This window comes from Vipera ursinii, assembly GCF_947247035.1.
Source record: "Vipera ursinii genome assembly, contig: SUPER_Z_unloc_3, whole genome shotgun sequence".
Taxonomy (NCBI): domain Eukaryota; kingdom Metazoa; phylum Chordata; class Lepidosauria; order Squamata; family Viperidae; genus Vipera; species Vipera ursinii.
Genome location: NW_028148447.1, coordinates 145,871 through 164,034, shown reverse-complemented (window position 1 = coordinate 164,034; position 18,164 = coordinate 145,871). Strand labels below are relative to the sequence as shown.

Below are 18,164 nucleotides of genomic sequence, written 5' to 3'. Positions count from 1 at the left end.
CCTTCCTTCCTTCCTTCCTTCCTTCCTTCCTTCCTTTTCTTTCTTGCCTTTCCTTCCTTCCTTCCTCACTTCCTCCCTCCTTCTTTCTTGACTTTCTCCTTCTTTCCTTCTTTCCTCCCTCCCTCCCACCCCTTCTCACCTTCCTTCCTTCCTTCCTTCCTTCCTTCCTTCCTTCCTTCCTTTCCTTCCTTCCTCCCTCTCTTTCTTGACTTTCTCCTTCTTTCCTTCCTTCCTCCCTCCCTCCCACCCCTTCTCACCTTCCTTCCTTCCTTCCTTCCTTCCTTCCTTCCTTCCTTCCTTCCTTCCTTCCTTTCCTTCCTCCCTTTCTTTCTTGACTTTCTCCTTCTTTCCTTCCTTCCTCCCTCCCTCCCACCCCTTCTCACCTTCCTTCCTTCCTTCCTTCCTTCCTTCCTTCCTTCCTTCCTTCCTTCCTTCCTTCCTTCCTTCCTTCCTTCCCTTTCCTTCCTTCCTCCCTTTCTTTCTTGACTTTCTCCTTCTTTCCTTCCTTCCTCCCTCCCTCCCACCCCTTCTCACCTTCCTTCCTTCCTTCCTTCCTTCCTTCCTTCCTTCCTTCCTTCCTTCCTTCCTTCCTTCCTTCCTTCCTTCCTTCCTTCCTTCCTTCCTTCCTTCCTCCTTTCCACTCCATCTCACTCTTTCCTTTCTCCCTCCCTCTCCTCCTTTCTTGCCTTTCTCCATCCTTCCTTCCTTCTTCCCTCCCTCCCTTCCTTCCACACTTCTGTCTCTTTCTCCCGCCTTCTAGAATCCTAGGGCCCGGAAGGGACTTCGGGAGGTCATCTAGTCCAGCCCGCTGCTCGAGCAGGAGATCCCCCATATACCACGTCCGAGCAAAGCGACCGTCCAGTCCCTCCTTCCAATCCTCCGGGGATGGATTTCCCGCAACCTCTGGTGGCAGGCAGTTCCCCCGGCCCCCCGAATCTCTGTCCGTCGTTAAGCGAGACACTCGCGAGGCGGGCTCGGCCCCGTTTTACGACCGTCCCTTGCCCCGGTGGCTAAGTTCGTAAGTTAGCCGCTTGGTCGTTGTAAGAGACTCGGCCGTCCTGCCGGTCCGAAGGCCGCCAAAAGGGGGAAATCGCGGTCATAAATACGAGTCGGTGGCCAATGCAGAAGGTCGTAAGTGTGAGGAAAAAAAAACAAAACCACCATCCCGAGTCGGCTTTTTTTTTTTTTTCCCCCCAGGTGCCGTCGCGACATCGGTCGCTCAACGGACCGTCGTAACTCGAGGACCGGCTGTGCCCGTACGGGGAGGGGAGGAGACGGTGGAAGGTGTCCAAATTGCAGAAGGAAAGAAATCAAAATCAAGACGCAAAGCGGAAGCCAGGATAGCCGGGGCTTCGGGTGCGAGTGGCGGCTTTCCGGCTTTCAAAACGCGCCGGGGCCTTGAGTCATTTCGATCCGGCCTCCGCTCTCGGCTTCCTCAACCATGATAACCACCACTTCCTGTCTCAAAGGACGGGACTTCGCCACGCCTTCCAGCTTGGAATAAACCTGGTTTGTTCGAAAAGGGGTGGTGGTGGGGTTTTTGCCAGATCTGGGCTCTGTTCTCAAAGAGAGCCCTTTAGGGGTTGGGTGGACTTCACCTCCCAGAATTCCCCGGCCTGCATGAAGTGCACACACCTTGACGGAGGAATTCTGGGAGTGGAAGTCCTCCCCCTCTTAAAGCAGGCCGGCTGGGGGATTCTGGGAGTGGAAGTCCTCCCCTCTTAAAGCAGGCCGGCTGGGGGATTCTGGGAGTGGAAGTCCTCCCCTCTTAAAGCATGCTGGCTGGGGGATTCTGGGAGTGGAAGTCCTCCCCTCTTAAAGCAGGCCGGCTGGGGGATTCTGGGAATGGAAATCCAGCCCTCTTAAAGCAGGCCGGATGGGGGATTGTGGGAGTGGAAGTCCTCCCCTTAAAGGATGCCGGCTGGGGGATTCTGGGAGTGGAAGTCCCCCCCCTCTTAAAGCAGGCCAGCTGGGGGATTCTGGGAGTGGAAGTTCAGCCCTCTTAAAGCATGCTGGCTGGGGATTCTGGGAGTGGAAGTCCTCCCCTCTTAAAGCATGCTGGCTGGGGGATTCTGGGAGTGGAAGTCCTCCCCTCTTAAAGCATGCCGTCTGGGGGATTCTGGGAGTGGAAGTCCACCCTCTTAAAGCAGGCCGGCTGGGGGATTCTGGGAGTGGAAGTCCTCCCCTCTTAAAGCATGCTGGCTGGGGGATTCTGGGAGTGGAAGTCCTCCCCTCTTAAAGCAGGCCGGCTGGGGGATTCTGGGAATGGAAATCCAGCCCTCTTAAAGCAGGCCGGATGGGGGATTCTGGGAGTGGAAGTCCTCCCCTCTTAAAGCAGGCCGGCTGGGGGATTCTGGGAGTGGAAGTCCTCCCCTCTTAAAGCATGCTGGCTGGGGGATTCTGGGAGTGGAAGTCCTCCCCTATTAAAGCATGCAGGCTGGGGGATTCTGGGAGTGGAAGTTCAGCCCTCTTAAAGCAGGCCGGCTGGGGGATTCTGGGAGTGGAAGTCCTCCCCTCTTAAAGCAGGCCGGCTAGGGGATTCTGGGAGTGGAAGTTCAACCCTCTTAAAGCATGCTGGCTAGGGATTCTGGGAGTGGAAGTCCTCCCCTCTTAAAGCATGCTGGCTGGGGGATTCTGGGAGTGGAAGTCCTCCCCTCTTAAAGCATGCTGGCTAGGGATTCTGGGAGTGGAAGTCCTCCCCTCTTAAAGCATGCTGGCTGGGGGATTCTGGGAGTGGAAGTCCTCCCCTCTTAAAGCAGGCCGGCTGGGGGATTCTGGGAATGGAAATCCAGCCCTCTTAAAGCAGGCCGGATGGGGGATTCTGGGAGTGGAAGTCCTCCCCTCTTAAAGCATGCCGTCTGGGGGATTCTGGGAGTGGAAGTCCTCCCCTCTTAAAGCAGGCCGTCTGGGGGATTCTGGGAATGGAAATCCAGCCCTCTTAAAGCAGGCCGGCTGGGGGATTCTAGGAGTGGAAGTCCTCCCCTCTTAAAGCATGCCGGCTGGGGGATTCTGGGAGTGGAAGTCCTCCCCTCTTAAAGCATGCCGACTGGGGGATTCTGGGATTGGAAGCCCCCAAGGTCACAGAACGAAAACGTGGCCGCTTAGCAACCGGCACGCCTTTGTGACGGTTGCAGCATCCCAAGTCACGCAATGAACATTCATGACTTTCCCAGTTCACTACTGGGGCAAACTGGGTTTGCTTAGTGACCCCGCGACTCACTTAACAACACTGTCTTTCGCCACTTGAGCAAGTGGGGAGAGGACCGGGAAAGCCTTCCACTTTCAGCTGGAATGGAGTCCTCATTGATGACCTGAGTTCTGGACCTTCCCTCTCCGCTTTGTTCCACAACGACAACCTTGTGAGGTGGGTTCGCTGAGAGAGATAGAGAGGGACTGACCCAAATTCACCCAGCTGGCTTTCGTGCCTAAAGCGGGACTAGAACTCACCGCCTCCTGGCGATTGGCCCGAAGTCACCTCACAGGCTGTGATGCCTAAGGCGGGACTAGAACTCACCGCCTCCTGGCGATTGGCCCAAAGTCACCTAACAGGCTTTCGTGCCTAAGGCGGGACTAGAACTCACCGCCTCCTGGCGATTGGCCCGAAGTCACCTCACAGGCTTTCGTGCCTAAGGCGGGACTAGAACTCACTGCCTCCTGGCGATTGGCCCAAACTTACCTCACAGGCTGTGATGCCTAAGCCGGCACTATAACTCACCGCCTCCTGGCGATTGGCCCAAAGTCACCTAACAGGCTTTCGTGCCTAAGGCGGGACTAGAACTCACCGCCTCCTGGCGATTGGCCCGAAGTCACCTTACAGGCTTTCCTGCCTAAGGCGGGACTAGAACTCACCGCCTCCTGGCGATTGGCCCGAAGTCACCTAACAGGCTTTCGTGCCTAAGGCGGGACTAGAACTCACCACCTCCTGGCGATTGGCCCGAAGTCACCTCACAGGCTTTCCTGCCTAAGGCGGGACTAGAACTCACCGCCTCCTGGCGATTGGCCCAAAGTCACCTAACAGGCTTTCGTGCCTAAGGCGGGACTAGAACTCACCGCCTCCTGGCGATTGGCCCAAAGTCACCTAACAGGCTTTCGTGCCTAAGGCGGGACTAGAACTCACCGCCTCCTGGCGATTGGCCCGAAGTCACCTCACAGGCTTTCGTGCCTAAGGCGGGACTAGAACTCACCACCGTCGCCCAGTTTGTAGCCTGGGGCCTCTACCGCTCGGCCTTATTGCCTCTGAGTTCCATCTCTTGAACCTCAGAGCTGCCCAGAAGTTTCCGTTCTAGCGAAGGACGGACCTTCCCATCACTCTTTGCCCTCAAGACTTTGCCGGCTTTCCCGGTTCTGAAGATCCAGCTGAAGGACATCATTTGGGGAGCCACCAGGTGAAGAAGATCTCCACCGAGTCCCTCAGAAGGGTCTAGAAGCGACTAACGTCCCCAACCACTTGACCACTGCTCAAACACAAGACACGGCTTTCCCGGAACCCATTGTTCACTTCCTTCCCCGCGTCCGAAGCTTACCTGAGCTTCAGATTGTCCAGGAAGTCATCCATGGTGACCTGGTCCAAGAGGACAAAGTCAGCTTTCCCGAACTCTAGACTCTCTTGCTCGGCCATGGTTCCTGAAGAAGGGAGTCCACTTTCTGGGCAGGGGACGGGGGGAGAAACCAGACGACCGTCCTCGCTCAGCAGAGGGAAGATGAGTGAGTCAAGCTGGGTTAGTTTCCGTCGGAGTGAGAAGGTGGAGCTTGTGGTTAGCAAAGCTAACCGCTTCGTTGCAGGCTACACTTCCTGGACCGTCATTTACTCAAGGGTGGGTCTTCTAGGAGGAATGGATTCTCCTGGAGAAGTGGGTCCCAAAGTCCTCCATGGAGCACCGAAACTCTAAACAACAGAGAACTTGGAGAAGTTCATAGGAGACCACCAGAGAAGGCATCTAATGTCCTCCAGAGGATGACTCTTATAGAACATATGCATTCTCCTGGAGAAGTGGGTACCAAAGTCCTCCATGGAGAACCTAAAACCTCAACCCTGGAGAACTTGGGAGAACTTCATAGGAGACCACCAGAGAAGGCATCAAATGTCCTTCAGAGGATGGCACTGATAGGACAGATGGATTCTCCTAGAGAAGTGGGTCCCAAAGTCCGCCATGGAGAACCTAAACCCTCAACCCTGGAGAACTTCATAGGAGACCACCAGAGAAGGCATCTAATGTCTTCCAGAGGATGGCTCTGATAGGACAGATGGATTCTCCTAGAGAAGTGGGTCCCAAAGTCCGCCATGGAGAACCTAAACCCTCAACCGTGGAGAACTTGGGAGAACTTCATAGAAGACCACCAGAGAAGGCATCAAATGTCCTCCAGAGGATGGCTCTGATAGGACAGATGGATTCTCCTGGAGACGTGGGTCCCAAAGTCCTCCATGAAGCACCTATACCTTCAACCCTAGAGAACTTGGAGGACTTCATAGGAGAACACCAGAGAAGGTATCTAAGGTCCTCCAGAGATGGGGGTCCCACCTCCTTCCTCCTCATTGTGGCTTCAAGATTTAGGAGGTTAGGCCCCAAACAGCACAAAGCTGTGACAAGGAACCCACAACCACAAAATTAAGCAGGAGCAGACACCTCTCCCAGGACACAACGAGAACGAGAAGATGACGACCCAAAAACATCCTCGATTTTCTCCACCGTTGGCAGGTGCGTCCACTTCCACTCAAATCTTCGCTTGCAACCCGCTTCCACACGACCAAACAATTTCGGCAGCTGCGCGATCTTGCGGCGCTGTTGCACATCCAAACAATAAGCAGACCGCATTCCTGGGGGCCAATTCACTAGTCCTCGACGTTACGACCGCCATTTTGAGCCCAACATTTCTAGTTTTGCCCCGACGGACTCCCCGTTGAGGGAATTTCCTCCCGTCGTTAAGTGAGTCACAGGGCCGTGGAGCGAATCGGGCTTCCTGTGTTGACTTTGCTGTGTCCGAAAGTCGCGGAAGGGGATCCTGTCTCACACACACAAATACTCCCCGGGGACACTGCGGCCGTCGTAAATATGAAGCAGTTGCCAAGGGTCTTCATGTGGATCCCGCGACCGTCGGGGATGCTGCGATGGTCGCTAAGTGTGAAAACACGACTTATTTTTTCCCAGTGCTGTTGTAACTTCCAACAAACTAAACGAATGGTGGTTAAGTTGAGACTACCTGGTCTATTGTGTAGGCCAGGGGTCTTCCGACTTGGCCTTTTTATGACTGGTGGACTTAAACTCCCAGAATTCCTCAGTCGACCATTTTGATGAAACTGCGAGGCTTGGATCCAGACCAGAGGGTCTTCGGCCCTTTTATGGATGGTGGACTTCAACTCCCAGAATTCCTCAGTCGGCCATTTTGATGAAACTGCGGCCTCGGATCCAGACTCTCAGGGTCTTCGGCCCTTTTATGATTGGTGGACTTCAACTCCCAGGATTCCTCAGTCGGACATTTTGATGAAACTGCGAGGCTTGGATCCAGACCAGAGTGTCTTTGGCCCTTTTATGACTGGTGGACTTCAACTCCCAGGATTCCTCAGTCGGCCATTTTGATGAAACTGCGGCCTCGGATCCAGATCAGAGGATCTTCGGCCCTTTTATGACTGGTGGACTTCAACTCCCAGGATTCCTCAGTTGGCCATTTTGATGAAACTGCGAGGCTTGGATCCAGACCAGAGGGTCTTTGGCCCTTTTATGGATGGTGGACTTCAACTCCCAGAATTCCTCTTGGCCATTTTGATGAAAGTGCGGGCTTGGATCCAGACCAGAGGGTCTTCGGCCCTTTTATGACTGGTGGACTTCAACTCCCAGGATTCCTCAGTCGGCCATTTGGATGAAACTGCGAGGCTTGGATCCAGACCAGGGGGTCTTCGGCCCTTTTATGACTGGTGGACTTCAACTCCCAGGATTCCTCAGTCGGCCATTTGGATGAAACTGCGGCCTGGGATCCAGACTCTCAGGGGTCTTCCAACTTGGCCCTTTTGCGACCGGTGGGACTTCCACTCCCAGAATTCCTCAGCCAGGTACGCTGAGGAATTCTGGGAGCGGAAGTCCACCAAGTCATCAAAGGGCCACGTTTGATGACACAGTCACGCAGGCCAAGCGACATGGTGCAGACCGAAGAGATGTCGCTAGTCCTCAGTAATCAAGGTCCAAGAGCACCCAGGACCCCATCATCCTGTTCCTTCTCCTCTCCATAAGCCCTGATGACGTTCCCTAGTTGGGTCACGAGACGTCTGCAAGGAAAAAAAAACCCCAAGCTCGAGAGAGCACCCAGGACCCCCCCCCCAGTTCAACCCCGAGCTACGCTAATCCCTCTCTTCTACTACGGGGAGCAATTTTTACTACTGCTCTCTCACCCTGCTCTTCTTCCGCCCGTCTTTTGCCACCAGCTTTGTGGTTTGGCTTCTGGGCGGCAACGTTGCTTCCTCTTCCTCGGCAAAGAGACCGGCGGGCCGCCCCACCTTCGAGTCCGCTGGATTGGGGGGGTCACCAAGGGGCCTGCAGGGACCGAAGACAACCCCCCCAAAAAAACCCCCACCCCCCAAAAAAGAGAGGCTGAGCCGGAGAGCAAGTTGGGAGTATCTCCCCAAGGTGGAAGGAAATGAAAATCCCAATTAATTCAATATATTCTGGAGGTTTTGAAGACGAAACGGGACAGCCGTTGGGTCCGGCGTGGTCTAGGGGGGGTCTCCGGCTTGAGCAGGGGGTTGGACTAGATGACCTCCAAGGTCCCAACTGTGTTATTTTGCAAGGGTCTCCTGCTTGAGCTGGGGGTTCGACTAGATGACCTCCTAGGTCCCAACTTCTTATTGTGCAAGTCTCCAGCTTGAGCAGGGGGTTGGACTAGATGACCTCCAAGGTCCCAACTCGGTTATTTTGCCAGTTTCCTGTTTGAGCAGGGGGTTGGACTAGACAACCTCCAAGGTCCCAACTTGGTTATTCTGCCAGGGTCTCCTGCTTGAGCAGGGGGTTGGACTAGATGACCTCCAAGGTCCCAACTGTGTTATTCTGCAAGTGTCCTGCTTGAGCAGGGGGTTGCACTAGATGACCTCCAAGTTCCCAACTCTTGTTACTCTGCCAGGGTCTCCCGCTTGAGCAGGGGGTTGGACTAGATGACCTCCAAGGTCCCAACTGTGTTATTCTGCAAGTGTCCTGCTTGAGCAGGGGGTTGCACTAGATGACCTCCAAGTTCCCAACTCTTGTTACTGTTAGGGTCTCCTGCTTGAGCAGGGGGTTGGACTAGATGACCTCCAAGGTCCAAACTCAATTGTTACTCTCCAAGGGTCTCCGGCTTGGACTAGATGACCTCCAAGGTCCCAACTCTTGTTACTCTGTCAGGGTCTCCTGCTTGAGCTGGGGGTTGGACTAGATGACCTCCATGGTCCCAATTCAATTGTTACTCTCCAAGGGTCTCCGGCTTGGACTAGATGACCTCCAAGGTCCCAACTCTTGTTACTCTGCCAGGGTCTCCTCCTTGAGCAGGGGGTTGGACTAGATGACCTCCAAGGTCCCAACTCTTGTTACTCTGCCAGGGTCTCCTCCTTGAGCAGGGGGTTGGACTAGATGACCTCCAAGGTCCCAACTCTTGTTACTCTGCCAGGGTCTCCTGCTTGAGCTGGGGGTTGGACTAGATGACCTCCAAGGTCCCAACTCTTGTTACTGTCAGGGTCTCCTGCTTGAGCTGGGGGTTGGACTAGATGACCTCCAAGGTCCCAACTCTTCTTACTCTGCCAGCGTCTCCTGCTTGAGCTGGGGGTTGGACTAGATGACCTCCAAGGTCCCAACTCTTGTTACTCTGCCAGGGTCTCCTGCTTGAGCTGGGGCTTGGACTAGATGACCTCCAAGGCCCTAACTCGGTTATTCTGCCAGGGTCTCCTGCTTGAGCTGGAGGTTGGACTAGATGACCTCCAAGGTCCCAACTCTTGTTACTGTCAGGGTCTCCTGCTTGAGCTGGGGGTTGGACTAGATGACCTCCATGGTCCCAATTCAATTGTTACTCTCCAAGGGTCTCCGGCTTGGACTAGATGACGTCCAAGGTCCCAACTCTTGTTACTCTGTCAGGGTCTCCTGCTTGAGCTGGGGGTTGGACTAGACAACCTCCAAGGTCCCAACCGTGTTACTCTGTCAGGGTCTCCGGCTTGAGCAGGGGGTTGGACTAGATGACCTCCAAGGTCCCAACTCTTGTTACTCTGCCAGGGTCTCCTGCTTGAGCTGGGGGTTGGACTAGACAACCTCCAAGGTCCCAACTGTGTTATTCTGCAAGAGTCTCCTGCTTGTGCAGGGGGTTGGACTAGATGACCTCAACTCAATTGTTACTCTCCCAGGGTCTCCGGCTTGAGCTGGGGGTTGGACTAGATGACCTCTGGCTGGAGCAGGGGGTTGGACTAGACGACCTCCAAGGTCCCAACTCGGTTATTCTGCAAGGGTCTCCTGCTTGAACAGGGGGTTGGACTAGATGACCTCTTGGGTCCCTTCCAACTCTGGAGAGAGACACAGACAGAGACAGAGCAAGCGAGAGAGAGACAATCACACACAGAGTTGCAATGACTTTTAATCTCATTCCGGAAGTCTAAATTCGAAGCAGTGGAAAGCCCATCGTCCCCCCCTCCCCCTCGGGTCACAAGGGGAAGCATGGGCTTCGTCATCCTCTCATCAGCAAACTTTCCGTCGGGCCACGGCCCACTTCCTTATTTCGTTGGTCTCAATTTAGCCCGGCTGCAGGTGACTCAACGTGGCGTCCGGGATGCCCACGGCCGCTTCCTCTTCGGGGCCAGAGGCGTGGCAGTGGATGATGGGCACCGAGCAGCGGGGTAGAGACGGTGTCGGGCTTCTTCTTGGGGCCACCTAGAAGACGAGAAGCAGGAACTTCAAAAGCAGGTGCTCAGAAAACTCATTATTACTACTACTACTAGTAGTAGTAGTAGTACTAGTACTACTACTACTATCACTTTATAAGCAACTTCAAAAGCAGGTGCTCAGAAAACTCATTACTATTACTACTACTAGTAGTACTACTACTAGTAGTAGTACTATCACTTTATAAGCAACTTCAAAAGCAGGTGCTCAGAAAACTCATTACTATTACTACTAGTAGTACTACTAGTAGTACTATCACTTTATAAGCAACTCAAGGTGGTGAACCTACATAATGCCCCTTCTTCCTACTTTTCCCCCAACAACAATCCTGCGAGGTGGGACAGGCCAAGAGGGAGGGACTGGCCGCAAATCACCCAGCGAGCTTTCATGCCTAGGGCGGGACTAGAACTCCCCGTCTCCTGGTGATTGGTCCAAAGTCTGGCTTTTGTGTCTAAGGCGGGACTAGAACTCCCCGTCTCCTGGTGATTGGTCCAAAGTCACCGAGTCGGCTTGTGTGTTTAAGGCGGGACTAGAACTCCCCGTCTCCTGGTGATTGGTCCAAAGTCACCTAGTCGGCTTGTATGTCTAAGGCGGGACTAGAACTCCCCGTCTCCTGGTGATTGGTCCAAATCTGGCTTTTGTGTCTAAGGCGGGACTAGAACTCCCCGTCTCCTGGTGATTGGTCCAAAGTCACCGAGTCGGCTTGTGTGTTTAAGGCGGGACTAGAACTCCCCGTCTCCTGGTGATTGGTCCAAAGTCACCTAGTCGGCTTGTATGTCTAAGGCGGGACTAGAACTCCCCGTCTCCTGGTGATTGGTCCAAATCTGGCTTTTGTGTCTAAGGCGGGACTAGAACTCCCCGTCTCCTGGTGATTGGTCCAAAGTCACCGAGTCGGCTTGTGTGTCTAAGGCGGGACTAGAACTCCCCGTCTCCTGGTGATTGGTCCAAAGTCTGGCTTTTGTGTCTAAGGCGGGACTAGAACTCCCCGTCTCCTGGTGATTGGTCCAAAGTCACCTAGTCGGCTTGTGTGTCTAAGGCGGGACTAGAACTCCCTGTCTCCTGGTGATTGGCCAAAGCCACCAAGCTGGGTTTAATGCAAAAGGCGGGACTAGAACACCCAGTCTCCTGATGATTGGTCCAAACGCTTCCCTGTCTAAGACGGGACTATAACTGCCGTCTCATGGTGATTGGCCAGTCATCCAACCGGGTTTCGTGCCAAAGGTGGGACTAGAACTCCCAGGCACTGGTGATTGGCCCAAAGTTCACCTCTCTTAAAAGCACGCTGGTCGGGCGATTCTGGGAGTGGAAGTCCTCCCCTCTTAAAGCGTGCTGCCTGGGGGATTCTGGGAGTAAAAGTCCTTCCCACTTAAAGCAGGCCGGCTGGGGTATTCTGGGAGTTGCAGTCCTCCCCTCTTAAAGGATGCCGGCTGGGGTATTCTGGGAGTGGAAGTCCACCCCCTCTTAAAGCATGGCCGGCTGGGGGATTCTGGGAGTGGAAGTCCTCCCCTTTTAAAGGATGCCGGCTGGGGGATTCTGGGAGTGGAAGTCCTTCCCTCTTAAAGCAGGCCGGCTGGGGGATTCTGGGAGTGGCAGTCCTCCCCTCTTAAAGCATGCCAAGTAGGGGATTCTGGGAGTGGAAGTCCACCCCCTCTTAAAGCATGGCCGGCTGGGGGATTCTGGGAGTGGAAGTCCCCCCCCTGTTAAAGCAGGCTGGCTGGGGGATTCTGGGAGTGGAAGTCCTCCCCTCTTAAAGGATGCCGGCTGGGGATTCTGGGAGTGGAAGTCCTCCCCTTAAAGGATGCCGGCTGGGGGATTCTGGGAGTGGAAGTCCCCCCCCTCTTAAAGCATGGCCGGCTGGGGGATTCTGGGAGTGGAAGTCCCCCCCTGTTAAAGCAGGCTGGCTGGGGGATTCTGGGAGTGGAAGTCCTCCCCTCTTAAAGGATGCCGGCTGGGGATTCTGGGAGTGGAAGTCCTCCCCTTAAAGGATGCCGGCTGGGGGATTCTGGGAGTTGAAGTCCTCCCCTCTTAAAGGATGCCGGCTGGGGGATTCTGGGAGTGGAAGTCCTCCCCTCTTAAAGCAGGCCAGCTGGGGGATTCTGGGAATTGAAGTCGACATACCTGTCAAGTTCAAGGAACACTGCTCTTATGCATGGTGATCCGGAGCAAAACGATCAGGCCGAGATGCAGAGTCCCAAGCTGTCTTGTCCGACAAACCACCTTAGGCGGAAAAAGCGTCTTCCGAGAATCTCGCATTCCGTCTTCATCCGGGATTGCGAGACGCAAACCGAACAAACTCACAACCGGCTTCCGGGCTTGTGCGAAAAGACACCCCTGTCAACACCTAGCAGACAAAAGACAAGATAAGATTCGAGATCTAGAAGGATTCCTTTCCTTCTCTCTCCTCCGAGATCCGTTGTGTCCTCGTTTAACGACCGACGCTATGAGGGCGCCGAGCGAGCTGTATTATTTATGTGGGCACGACCACACACAATCACACACACACGATCATGTGCAGACAGGTGGTCCTCCACTTAAAACAATTTCCCTGTGTTTCAGTGCCGTTGTGAGTGCCGACGGTCACGAAACGAATCGTCGTAAAACGAGGACCGCATCTATCCGCCGCATTTACCTAAATTTCCTAGAGTTTTTAAGGCGGTCTCCACGGCCTGAATTTAAATGCACTTTCTGGCAAACAAACTGCCTATCGGAGGGGAAACGTGACCCATTTAACAAACCGTCTCAAACAGTGACGGAATAATCCGATCAGGTCGCGCGGCGTCTCGAGTTATGACGCTCAACGCCAGGCTCACTTCCCATCGTAAGTCAAGGACTCGCTGAGCAAAATTCAGGATCGATTTTTTTCCCCCCTGAACTTCCACCAGGCCTTTACCTGAAAAAGGAGCCGAGCGGCCGGGGAGGATGGTAACCGGTGTCCCAAGCATCCCGAAGGCCCCTCTTCCTTCAAGTGGACTAGCACCATGGTGAGGAGAGAGGGCAAGATTCTTCCTAGGCAGGAGAGAAATCTCAAGTTAGAAGGGAGAAATAATTCCCGAGCTCAACTGAACAGAACGCTTCGTTTACTGACGGCTTGAAGTCACAACGCCAGCGAAAAAGGGACTTACGACCGTTTTTCACACTCGCGTCCTCAAAATTTGACCCGCATTTACGACGGTCACAGCGGTTCCGAGGTGACGCGATTCCTTCTTTTGGCGCCGTGGAACAACGCAACAGGGAAAGGCAGTTTCACCTGACAAGCGTGTCACTCATACGACGGTCGATTCACTTAGTAACGGGTAGGAAGAAAGATTACGAATGGGGCAGGATTCCCGCGACTCAACGACCCTCGGTTCATTTAACGACCGTGGCAAGGAAGGTGGGAAAACGGGCAAAACCCGACCGTCTCCTTTAGCAGCAGGAATTTTGGGCTCAATGACCGTCGTACATTGAGGACTAGCGTCTTTTTTTTTTTTAAATGTAAATAATCTTGTCCGGGATTTCTATAACCTCTCCCCGGAAAAAAAGCGGGGAGAGGCCTCAAACCGTCCCGAGTTGCTTTCGCAAACACAACAGGAATGATCAGGGTCACCGAACAAAGACCCAGCCACGCTGGAAGGTTTGCGTAGTGGCGACGTTGTCCCGACGACACGGGTGCGAATCCTACTCGAAGAGACGCTTTAAGGGAAGGGTGGGGGAAAAAAAATCTAATTCTACAAAAAACATCAAGGAGAGAAAAAAAAAAGCAACGAGAAAAACGGCACAACAAATGCAATTCCCCCCCCCCCCCCGTGGTGGCTTGGAATTCAATTGTGGTTCACACAATTATTGTGGTATCGTTGTCAAGCTCTTTTCTCAAAAGAGATCCCTTCGGACTTAACGACCGTCGCAGCTAATCCTTGGTTTAAAATCATTCATTTCCCGATTATTTGAAGTTAAAATGCCTTTATACACACACACACACACACACACACACACACACCTACCTCTCTACCCCTATCTATATCTAATCTATGTCTGTATATATCTCTATATACATTTATATATATCTATATCTACATATTTAGATCTCTCTCTATATATATGTATATATGTATCCATATCTATCTTACATATATATCTATATCTCTACATATCTCTATCTAATCTATCTATACACACACACACATATGTATATATCTACATTTATCTATCTATATATCTACATATTTAGATATCTCTCTCTATATATACGTATCCATATCTATCTTACATATCTATCTATCATATGACACATACACATATATCTATCTAAATATCTACATCTATCTATATCTATATCTAATCTGTCTATATCTACATCTATCTATCTATCTATCTATCTATCTATTACATACACACACACAAATAGCTCTCTCTACATCTATATGTATATATCTCTACATATCTATATCTCTATCTAATCTATATATCTACATTTATATATTTATCTACATATATATATATATATATATATATATATATATATATACACACACACACACACACACATATACATATATAGATCTCTCTGTATATATATCCATATATCTATATCCATATACACATCTATCTATATATACACGTATCTATATCTATCTCTGTATCTAATCTGTCTATATCTATATCTACATCTATCTATATATATCTACACATATAGCTCTCTCTATATACACACACACAAATAGATCTCTACATCTATATATCTATACATATATAGACATATCTATCAGAAAACAAATATCTATCTATATCTATACATATCTATATCTACATATCTATATATCTATATGTCCGTGTGTGTGTGTGTGTATGTATGTGTGTGTGTGTGTGTGTGTGTATATATATATATATATATATATATATATATATATATATATATATATATATATATATATATATATATATTTATATATATATATAATTTACAGATACATAATTTACACATATACCATATACCACACACACACACACACACACACACTTGCACGTCTGCATACAGATCTGCACTTTATCTGACACGGTATATATATAGGGTCTCCTGCTTGAGCAGGGGGTTGGACTAGATGACCTCCAAGGTCCCTTCCAGCTTTATCATCATCATCATCATAGGTAACAACACACTCCCCCCCCCCAAAAAAAAGACAAGACTGCACAGGCGCCCTTCCCTGCTGCAGCCAAAGAGCGAACGAGCGGCTTCTAAAAGCCATTTTAAAAAAAAAAAGAGACGATCAAGTTGCTAGTCCTCAGTATGCTTCTCCGCTCGCTCTCTCCCCCCGCCCCCACCCACGCGGCCCTCTGCCTGGGCGCCAGCCGAGCAGCCGCTCCAAATCCCAATCGGCGGCTGGGCCACGCCAACGGCGGCGCGTGGCCTGCTGGGCCTTGTAGTCCGGCGGCCTAAGGCCCCCCCCTAGCCCAAGAGGCCTCGGAAGCCAGGCCGAAAGGCGCCATTTTCCTGTCGCCGGGGCCCCACCGGAGACTCACCCACTCGGGCGGCCCGAGTCCGGCTGCTCCGCTACGGATGGAGGCGGATCCACCTCTCAGGCCGCGCCGGCCGCTCACGCTCCGCCATTTTCTCCCTCGCCGCCCTGCTCTCGCTCCGCCCCCTCCTACTCACGTGACTTGCGGCCTTCTAATGGCCGCCTACTTTTTTTTTTTTTCCTACCGCTCTCGGTGGCGCCCGACCAATTAGGACTCGAGGAGGCGGGACCAAGAAAGAAGAACGGGCCTAGTTATTTTTCCACGCCCTCAATGTGGTTCTATTGGGTTTTTTTTTCTGCCGCTGTCAGGCGCCCGACGTCGGAATGACCCCGGCGCCCAACCAATCAGGACTCGAGGAGGCGGGACCGAGAAGGAAGTATGGGCCTAGTACTTCCGGGGCGACGTCCAACGCGCTCGGTGGGGTTTTATTTGAATCTCGGAAGGAAGCAGGCACCCAACCAATCAGAAAGTGAGGGGGGTGGGACCAAGACAGGATAGGATAGACTGGCTATTTCCGGTGTGAGCCATTGGTCCTCAATGAGGTTCTATAGTTCAGGGGCCTTCAAACTTGGCCATTTTATGTCTTGTGCATTTCAACTCCCAGAATTCCTCAGCCAGCGTGACTGGCTGAGGAATTCTGGGAGTTGAAGTCCCACCAGTCACAAAAGGGCCCAGTTGGACAACCCATATTAAAGCATCCCCGCTGAGGAATTCTGGGAGTTGAAGTCCCCCAAGTCCCGAAAGGGCCCAGTTGGACAACCCATATTAAAGCATCCTGGCTGAGGAATTCTGGGAGTTGAAGTCCCCTAAGTCCCAAAAGGGCCTAGTTTGAAGACCCCTGTCTTAAAGCATTGTGGCCGAGGAATTCTGGGAATTGAAGTCCCACTAGTCACAGAAGGGCCCAGTTTGAAGACCTGTCTTAAAAGCATCCTGGCTGAGGAATTCTGGGAGTTGAAGTCCCACCAGTCACAAAAGGGCCAAGCCGGACGACCCGTCTTAAAAGCATCCCGGCTGAGGAATTCTGGGAGTTGAAGTCCCCCAAGTCCCAAAAGGGCCCAGTTTGAAGACCCCTGTCTTAAAGCGTCCCGGCTGAGGAATTCTGGGAGTTGCAGTCCCCCAAGTCACAAAAGGGCCCAGTTTGAAGACCCATCTTAAAGCATCCCCGCTGAGGAATTCTGGGAATTGAAGTCCCACCAGTCACAAAAGGGCCAAGTCGGACGACCCGTCTTAAAAGCATCCCGGCTGAGGAATTCTGGGAATTGAAGTCCCACCGGTCACAAAAGGGCCAAGTCGAACGACCCGTCTTAAAAGCATCCCAGCTGAGGAATTCTGGGAGTTGAAGTCCCACCAGTCACAAAAGGGCCCAGTTTGAAGACCCCTGTCTTAAAAGCATCCCGGCTGAGGAATTCTGGGACTTGAAATCCCACCAGTCATAAAAGGGCCAAGTTTGAAGACCCCTGGTCTGGATCCAAGCCCTTAGCTTCATCAAAATGGCTGACGGGAATTCTGGGAGTTGAAAGCCACCAGTCACAAAAGGGCCAAGTTGGAAGACCCCTGTCTTAAAAGCATCCCGGCTGAGGAATTCTGGGAGTTGAAGTCCCACCAGTCACAAAAGGGCCAAGTTTGAAGACCCCTGGTCTGGATCCAAGCCCACAGTTTCATCAAAATGGCCGACGGGCATTCTGGGAGTTGAAAGCCACCAGTCACAAAAGGGCCCAGTTGGAAGACCCCTGCCTTAAAGCATCCCGGCTGAGGAATTCTGGGAGTTGAAGTCCCACCAGTCACAAAAGGGCCCAGTTGGAAAACCCCTTTCTGTTTTTTCTCCCGCGGTCAAATGCTCCCAGTCGGAATTGTTAAGGTATAAATCCCCTTAGTAGAGGGCGAAGGATCGTGCTTCAGAGGATGCATGATGTACATGAAGGAAGGAAATAAAACACGACGCATCATCTTACTAAATACCTTTTAATTACAAAAATATAAAAACTAAAATATATATTATAAAGAGAGCTAGCTGACTACATCCTAACGTAACAGAGAGTAACAGCAAAGTGAAAGGCAATGAACAATAACGGTGAGAAACTTTTTCTAGACATGCGCACTAAACAGTCTGAAACCATAACATAACTGGTCATATGGGATTCACTATGGTGCACTTTTCTGACGAACAAAAAAAACAACGTGCAGTGACGTTCCCCTTCTTTCGTCAGCAAAGTGAAGACTCAAGTAAGGCACATCTTCTCACGCAGATACTCACGCTGGGCTGTCGGAAGTGGTTTGTTCAGCACGTCAGCAATGTGATCAGGTGTAGGCACATACTGTAATGTCACAAAACCTTGTTTAACCAGTTGTCTTATGTTCTGGTATCGGATGTCAATGTGTCTGGACCTTGGAACCTGTAAAATGTGTTTCAGAAATATAAACCACAGATTCATTATCTTCCATCACAGTGATCGGTCGAATCGGATGTGTCCAGATATCTGTGACTAAAGCATCAAACCAGGTTAAAGGATTGCATGCATCAGACACACAAGCATACTCAGCTTCTGTAGAGGAACAAGAAACAAAATTCTGTTTACGCACATGCCAGTAAACAGGACATCCATTCAAGAACATCATGTAACCTGAAGTACTTTTTCCGTGGCTTCTTATCACTCGCCCAATCTGAATCTGCATAACAACATAACTCTGCATAATCAGTATGTGTTGGTTCCAACAACAACTTCATGTCTTTGGTGTGTTTTAGATACCTCAATAACTTCTTAACACATGTCCAATGAAACTGTTTTGCCT

General features: G+C 51.6%; 1 protein-coding gene and 1 long non-coding RNA gene across 5 annotated transcripts in view; both read right to left on the bottom strand.

Annotated features, from left to right (window-relative positions):
• The window catches only part of LOC310650511 (unconventional myosin-Ig-like), a 33,695-nt gene extending 28,996 nt beyond the window's left edge, over window positions 1-4,699 (bottom strand). Inside the window, exon 1 of the mRNA XM_083380072.1 lies at window positions 4,524-4,699. Coding sequence (XP_083236198.1) covers window positions 4,524-4,618 — 95 coding nt within the window. The 5' untranslated portion in view covers window positions 4,619-4,699. The remainder of the gene's footprint in view (window positions 1-4,523) is intronic.
• A 4,859-nt stretch (window positions 4,700-9,558) lies between these two features.
• Window positions 9,559-15,577, bottom strand: LOC310650514. 4 transcript variants are annotated; one of them, XR_014494389.1, is made up of 4 exons: window positions 15,559-15,577; window positions 12,772-12,887; window positions 12,000-12,222; window positions 9,559-9,869 (listed from the first exon to the last, which is right to left on the bottom strand). It is a non-coding gene; the product is annotated as an uncharacterized lncRNA (long non-coding RNA). The 4 variants fall into 4 exon arrangements; XR_014494390.1 differs by lacking the exon at window positions 15,559-15,577 and adding an exon at window positions 15,378-15,552; XR_014494391.1 differs by lacking the exon at window positions 15,559-15,577 and adding an exon at window positions 13,004-13,821.
• Between the last annotated feature and the right edge of the window lie 2,587 nt (window positions 15,578-18,164).